The sequence below is a fragment of the Penaeus vannamei genome, chromosome 12 (assembly GCF_042767895.1).
Source record: "Penaeus vannamei isolate JL-2024 chromosome 12, ASM4276789v1, whole genome shotgun sequence".
NCBI classification, from domain to species: Eukaryota; Metazoa; Arthropoda; class Malacostraca; order Decapoda; family Penaeidae; genus Penaeus; species Penaeus vannamei.
Genome location: NC_091560.1, coordinates 5,044,481 through 5,051,980, shown reverse-complemented (window position 1 = coordinate 5,051,980; position 7,500 = coordinate 5,044,481). Strand labels below are relative to the sequence as shown.

General features: G+C 37.7%; 1 protein-coding gene across 1 annotated transcript in view; it reads left to right on the top strand.

Annotated features, from left to right (window-relative positions):
* LOC113802277 (prominin-1) overlaps window positions 1-7,500 on the top strand; it is a 34,175-nt gene that overhangs the window by 9,453 nt on the left and 17,222 nt on the right. Inside the window, exons 8-18 of the mRNA XM_070127603.1 lie at window positions 162-188; window positions 1,896-2,061; window positions 2,537-2,663; window positions 3,069-3,212; window positions 3,346-3,552; window positions 3,778-3,886; window positions 4,430-4,564; window positions 4,688-4,816; window positions 4,949-5,134; window positions 5,406-5,564; window positions 5,804-5,925. Of these exons, the coding sequence (XP_069983704.1) occupies window positions 162-188; window positions 1,896-2,061; window positions 2,537-2,663; window positions 3,069-3,212; window positions 3,346-3,552; window positions 3,778-3,886; window positions 4,430-4,564; window positions 4,688-4,816; window positions 4,949-5,134; window positions 5,406-5,564; window positions 5,804-5,925 (1,511 nt within the window). The remainder of the gene's footprint in view (window positions 1-161; window positions 189-1,895; window positions 2,062-2,536; window positions 2,664-3,068; window positions 3,213-3,345; window positions 3,553-3,777; window positions 3,887-4,429; window positions 4,565-4,687; window positions 4,817-4,948; window positions 5,135-5,405; window positions 5,565-5,803; window positions 5,926-7,500) is intronic.

Sequence of the window (7,500 nt, the reverse complement as noted above, 5' to 3'; positions counted from 1 at the left end):
GTGTTTGGACTTGGACAAGCACTTGTTGTTCTCAGTACATAAGTGAACTGCTTGTGGTGGAGTCATAAAAGACACACTGAACTATGCTGAAGGTAGAAGTTTGGCTGAGCTGCAAGTTGCGTTGGGCAGTGGCACTAACATGTGTGGTTCCTTCCTCACAGTACCTGGAGACGGATGTTTTGCCTCAGGTAACATGGACAGCATGTATCATAACCCATAGGAATGATTGCTATCATAACGTGAATATTTGCTTCTTAATCTTGGTGGTGACTTATGAACTGCAATTTTTTTATTTATTTATTATTCTTATTTTTTTAAAATGATGTAGTGCATGTGAATTTATTTCTTGAAAGTAACTTTTGATTATTCATTTCTCTCTCCTTATGTGATTCATTTCATTTTGAGAAGATATGATTTTCAGTTTGTTAACTTCTTGTGAAGTGAATTTGATTTACTAACTTGCATGATAAGAGTGCATGGAGCCTTCCAGCAGCAGCATGTGACTGTGTGGACCAGATACTGTGTTGATCCAGTGCCTCCTATATGATTTAGAGTGAGCTCTGCTCCCTTTTCAATTGATTCAGTGATTCTGCATGTTCATTTAATATTGATCGCTGGCAGAATACTTCCAAGAGTGAGAAATGTTCGATGTTAGATCATCCATCCTCCATTCATCCATCCTTGCTCCTCCCTACTTTTCCTCCACTCCCCTCTATTCTCCTGCTTCCCTTCTCTCACTCTTCTCCTTCCCTTCTCTCTCCTCCTCCTCCTCTACTTCCTCCTCATCCTCCTTTACTTCCTCTTTCTCTATTTCTTCTACTTCCTCCTCCTCCTCCTATTCCTCCTCAATCTCCTCCTCCTCCTCCTCCTCCTCCTTTATCTCCACCTCTTCCTTATCTCTTCCCCTACCTAAACCACTCTTTTTCTTTCTCTTCCTCATTCCCTTTCCCCTGCATTCCCTCCCCTCCCTTCTCCTTCACCCACCTCCTTTCCTGTTAACCTCCCCCTCCCTTAACCCCTTCCCCTTTCCCCTCTTCCTTTTCTCCCCTTTCCCTTTACCATCACCCTTCCCTACCTCATACCCTTCTCCTTCCCCTTCCCCTACCCTCTTCCCCCTTTGCCCTCCCCCCTGCCCCCTTCCCCCATCCACCTGCCTCAATTCCCTCTCCCCGATTCCCTCTCCATGTGCCCCTCCACCCATTCCCTCTCCATGTGCCCCTCCACCCATTCCTTCTCCCCCCCCATTCCCTCCTCCTTGTACCCCCCTCCCCCTCCCCCTCCCCCTCCCCCTCCCCTGCCCCCATTCCCTCCTCCTCTCATCCCCATTTTCTCCCTCCTTTTTCTGTTTGCATCATTGTGTCATTCTACCAGAAACTGCTTCAGGAACTGTGTTCAGATCTGAATTCTAGTCAGTGCATAAGATTTAAATGCCCAATGAATTGATACATTTTGTAGCAGCTCCTTGTGTAGATATTCTGCCCTTGTGTATCTTTTTTTCAGATTGATAATTTATTTAACTTTATTGAGTCTCTGTTCTTGTTTAAAGATTCTTTTAGAAAACTTTTCATTATTGTTATACTTTTCTTGTTATTATTAATTTATATTATGCACAGTTCTTTTTATATTGTTTTATTTTAGAATTATTATGTTTTGACCACATTTTAAAGCTTTTTGTAATCACAATTTTGAGATATTTTTCTTGTGAATATATTTGTAATATGCATTTGACCCAATATAATTTTGAGTACTAGCAGCATTGAGTATTGTACAAGTTATTTTTGAAATTATTACTATTATTATCATTATTGTTATTGTTGTCTGTTTTTTTTATGATATTATTGCTGGTACTGTATTGTCACTGTGCACTGATTACTCACAAAGCATCTGACTTTCAGCTGCCTAATGTTGAATCAAAATTGGATGAAGTGAAATCACTCATAGAAAATGACATAGAAATAGCGGTGAAGCGAGGAAAGAGAGCCTTTGACTCCATTGCAACCGAGATCCAAAATAAGGTGCAGCGTTCCATCCCAGAGATCAAGGCCAAGATCCTCGATGCAGGTAAGACTGTGTGTGAAGTGGGTATATTATTTCGTATTCATGTGTGAGTGAGTTTAATACATAGGCCATTCATCATTGAATTAAATATTGATTTGTATTCCTCTTGCCAGGTGATGTAGTGGTGTACATTATATAATGTTTTTTTTTATTATTTGTACAATTTATGCTTTAAAAGAGGTAAAAGATCAGGGCAGCATTTAGGTTATCATCTGTCATTTAGCATTTAACATATCTTGAGGGTACTCCATGAACAATGATGTTCATTTATTGCTGCTGAATTTTTTCTTTATTTCTTTCTTTTTATCATTGCAGTTAAGGTTGGCAGCATGCATTTATGCTTGTGTTCTAGCCTACCTAGTTTGATAGGAGGAATTCCCATGCTAGATATTGGATGATATTGTTTAAACACTGGAGTCTCTCAACATATTATATTTATTACATTTACCGTAAAGTAACATGATGTGAAATCTCACAGGAGGTGAGCTGGAAGATGCAGCAGAGAGCATCCATAGAACGTTACAGCGTGTTGACACAAAACCCAAAGAAACGGAAACATACATAAGATTGTTGCAGGATGGGATCAATGAGTATGCTATGTATAGGTGAGTATTTCCTTTTTTTCTTTTTTAGTGAATTATGTTAGAATACATTTTAAAAAAGTGATTTGCATGTCTTGAAAATCTCATTGTCCTTTTGTCAGCAAAGGGATAACCCCTTCTTGGCAGGAATATTAAAATCTCTCTGACATGTATTGCAGTCACCTGGTGCCAAAGGGTTAAGAAACAGTAGTATTATAAGATGTAATCACCCATTACAATTCACATCGGCTATTAAGAGTTGAGAAATCAGACTTCTACGATTTTTCACCCATTACAATTCACATTGGCTATTAAGAGTTGAGAAATCAGACTTCTACATAAAAAATCTGGTGAATAAATTGTGCATCATGTATAAGATAAGAAAGGTAATGAAACCATTTTGAATATTTTAATTTCCATTTTTTTCAGGTATTGGGGCTTCATGGGGCTCTGTATATTACTGTTGGTGATCACCCTCTGCTTCACACTGGGTGTGGTATTTGGCTGCTGTGGCCGGCGACCTGATGAAGCCTCGTCTTGCCATAAAGCAACTGGGGCATCGTGGCTTATGTGGTGAGTGCAGTCAAGTGGAATCATATAGAAGAGTTCTTGTTTTATTATTATGGGTTTTAGTTCATAGACTTGGCATATGTAATAGAGCAGTTGGTTAATTCGGCAAGTTAGTAATCAAGTATTTTGTTTGCAGTGGTGTTGGTCTGACGTTCCTGTTCTCAGCACTGATCATGGCAGCAACCACAGCACTCTTTGTGTTGGGCAGCATAAGCGAGATCCTTGTGTGTGACCCCCTAGCTGACCCCACACACTCTGAAGTCTTTAATGCTGCTGCAGAATTATACAACCTTAACAACCATTATCCTCCTGGTCAAGCTCCCAGCATAACTGAGATTATCAGGTGATTCATTCATATTTCATCATATAGGAATAAGTATAATTTATAGACCTCCATTCTTCCCTTGTTTGTTATGGGAAAATCTAATGCCATATAGTCCTTTCCTCATGTCTTCAAGATTATGAGGAATCAAATTCTTATTTTTAGCTATAGGAAATGAATGTTCATTCTGTTAATTACTGATTATATGTTGATTGTAGTTTAATTCATAATGCTTCCCTTTTACAGCAAATGCCACAACAACCAGAGCCTGTATTCTGTCCTGAGTCTGAATCACGTAGACAGTAACCTCGCCCGACTCCAGGATTACAAGAAGAACTTGAATCTTGACGAAAAGGTATGACATTTCTTAAGAAGAAGAAGAAGAAGAAAAAAAAAATCCTACTGTTTTGTTTTCTTCAAGTGCTTGGTATTCTATGTTTGTTTAATATCTTTCTGCTTAAAGATTTTTCTTTTTTTCATTATGAATAGATTACAGTTATGAATTACTAAAACCCTAAACATAGAAGACCAGTATGATCCTTTTAATCTCATTTTCTTTTCATATAAATAGTTTTTATTTTTATGATGCACTTTTTAAAATAACTACTTAGGCTGTAGATTTGCAAATATGGGATAAATGCATTTTTGTCACAGCTTCACAACCATGAATATACTCAGCTGTGAACAATTGTCACATGAAAAAAAAGAGAGAAAGAGAGGGATTGGGATATTGAGATATTGACCCCAAAAGTGGATGGTCTCAAACAGAATTAGTGCAGTTAGCACAATTTTCTTACAATGTTTGTCTGCTCTCCATTCAAAGGAAATACCTGCATGACTTGACTAAATTGCTATCAAGAAAATATCCAATACTAATGGCAGCCACACTTCTTTTTAGATCGAGCAGCTGATGCTTCAAATCACTGTGGACACCGATGTAGAGATCCTCTCTCGAAATGCCAAGGAACGTCTGTGGGAACTCGCCAACTCCTCTGTTGCTGACAAGGATACCTGGGATTATTACACAGAGATTGTAAGTTACGTAGTTAAAGCTGGTCTTAAATCTTTATTGATATTGTGAATAAATTATGGAATTTTTCTTCTTTCCTAGAGAGAGTTGTAATATTAAGTATTCATCTACTTGTTTTTCCATCAGCTGGAAAAGAGGGTGTTGAAGATTGACCTGATGGACCTAGCAGCCCTGCTTAACCAGACAGCTGATCAGCTTCCTACTGGCTATGATCAAGTTTCATTCAAACTCAAAAATGATGCTCTTTTCTTAGAGGTAACAAAGTTTTTTCTGGTTTTCTTATGTTTGTAGACATATGAAGTCTGAGAATCTGATACTCCAACATCTCAACCATATTTTGTATCATTTTTATGTAGTCTGACTTACTGAATTTTCATTTCTTGGAAGGGTCTGCAACGATGGGTGTCCTCCATTGGCCACCTAACAAGGAACCTGAACAAGACAACAGCCAGACTCAATGAACACCTGAAGTTCAACAAGACTAGCCTGCGCGAAGCCATTGGCGATCTCATCAGCCAAGCAGAATTTGCTCAGCAGTACCTTCGCATCAATGGTTCACGAGAAGTTACCGAGGTGAGCTTAGTGTCTTTCTCTGGTCCTGCGAATTTCCCTCCTCGAAACTTTGTTTTTCTTCGTATGCTCTTGATTTGTTACAGAGCTTACCATGATAGTTGTTTGTAAGAATGATGAATTTCACAAGTCTAGATGTGTGTAGCTAATTCTATAATAATCTAAAGAAGAGAGTTCTTAGCTGATATTGTCAAGTGAAGCCTTTAATGTTTTTTAAAGCCTTTTTTATTTAGGAATCAGATAACAGTCTTCCTAATTTTCTTTTTTCTTGCAGCTTGTCGAACGATTTTCCAAGGATTTCCTTGCTGATGTGGATGAATATGTTCTGCATGTGGAAACAGCAGTGGAGAATGACGTTGGGCGATGTGGCCCAGTCTCCACGGTTTACAATGCGACGACTTCCTCTCTGTGCAAGGACATCATGTATCCCTTTGTAAGGACTTATATTGTTATAATTTTTAAAATGATGATTCTCTTGGGTACTTAGAGGAAAATGAGCTATGACTGGTCCCAAAAGGACACTAAATTCTTAGGATATAATGCCTCTATCTTGTAGGGGAGTGTTACCATCTCATGCTGATGACATAAAATAATCTTTTTTGTTTCAAGTCAGTTGATCTGCCTTAGTGACAGGTTATTACAGTTTATACTAACTTGATGTAATTCCCACAGAATGGATTCTGGGCCAGTGTTGGATGGGTATTCATATTCTTCATTCCGGCAATGATTCTTGCTGTGTATCTTTCATCATTGTACCGCAAGACCGAACCATACCCCGGACCTCTCAATGAGTCGTAAGTAGTATTTAGACTGTAGTCTGATGTTTTGTGTTAGTACTTGTGGTTTGTTGCTTGAAGAGCATTACGTTCTTCTACAGCATCCTTGTTGTTGACTGAGAACAATCTAACTCTGGGTTATGATCAAAACTAAGGCATACTAACATGCAAGGGGAACTCTCATTAAAAGTCCCAAGAATTAGATTAGAGTAAATATGACTGAGAGTTTAGATAGTTGACTTTTTGATGGCAAATGCTACCATATATTGCCTTAAAAAGAATCCTCATCCATTCCCTGTAAAAATTAATACTAATTTACGGAATGTCAAATTACCCTTCCATTTGATATGAAACTAAACTGACTTGCAACATTTTCCTATGAAATAAAATTCAGTGATCATGGCTTGTTTAAAAGCTCTGATATGTAATAAACTGGACAGTTGAATCTTCCAGTCAGAATTACTAACTGATAAAAAGTTCATTTTAATAATAAGCAAGTTTAAAATAAGTAGATGCTTATAAGAGACAACTAAATTTACTTGCCAATTTTAAGTTATACAGTCTTCTAATGATTAACAGTTGCAAATGGCATTTGCTATATCTGTAGTAGTTTATTAGGAGAGAAAATATGGTTATACATTATTTTGGTTGTATGAATAGTAGTCTTTTGTTATATGTTTCATATATTTCCTTAGAAAAGTTTATTTGTTCAGCTTAGTTTTGAAGAAGTGCTTCTAGATTACTTGAATATGTAGGATGGCTTATTATAAAGCCAGTTAGCTGATATGAGAATTTAGTTATTAGCAGAGGAGGTGGACAGACTCAGCTTCATTATTTAGAAGAAAGAATATCTCTTTATACAAGTTATAGAAATAAGGTAAAAGGAAATAAAGATATTATCTTGGTACATGTACCCCTTAATAGGATATTTTTTATACCCAGTTCAGTAGGGTGTGTTTATGGTATTTCTGTACCAAACAGGCAATATATTAGACAAGTCGTATTTGAAATGAGTAGTTAAGAAAATGCAAATATGGGAGAAGAGTACTTGAAATGTAAAAGTCAGTATATGTTAATCCCTCCCCTTCCCCTCTTTCCCCTATTTAAAGTACTTATTGGAATTTTTAAGGCATATTTACATAACTATTACTCCAAAAGCTTAACTTGAAAAGCAGTGTAATTTTCACTTCATCCTTTTGTCCTTATTATCTTTAAAGAAAATGGAAAGGTTTTGATTAATCCATATAATTACTTGAAAGAAAAGAAAAGGAAAGAAAATGAAAAAATCCCAGTGTTTTCAGATTTTGGCTGATACATAGAGACTTAACATTCTGTTGCTTTAGAAATGTGGAGATGTTTAGCAGAACTAACCTGTTTTTTTGCATGTACGCAAGGAAAGTATCAGTAACTGAAGGATTCCAATTTCCGTGAATGTTCATGCTTGTCCAACTCCCTTGAATTACGGGTTCAACTCCCAGCCGTCTGTTTGCGCTCCCTCGCAGAGCCGACTCGCTCCTCCTTCAAGGCCAACCTTCCCAGGCGACACGTACTTGTACCCCCTCCCCCTCCCCCATGGCCCCCCTGCCAAGACAG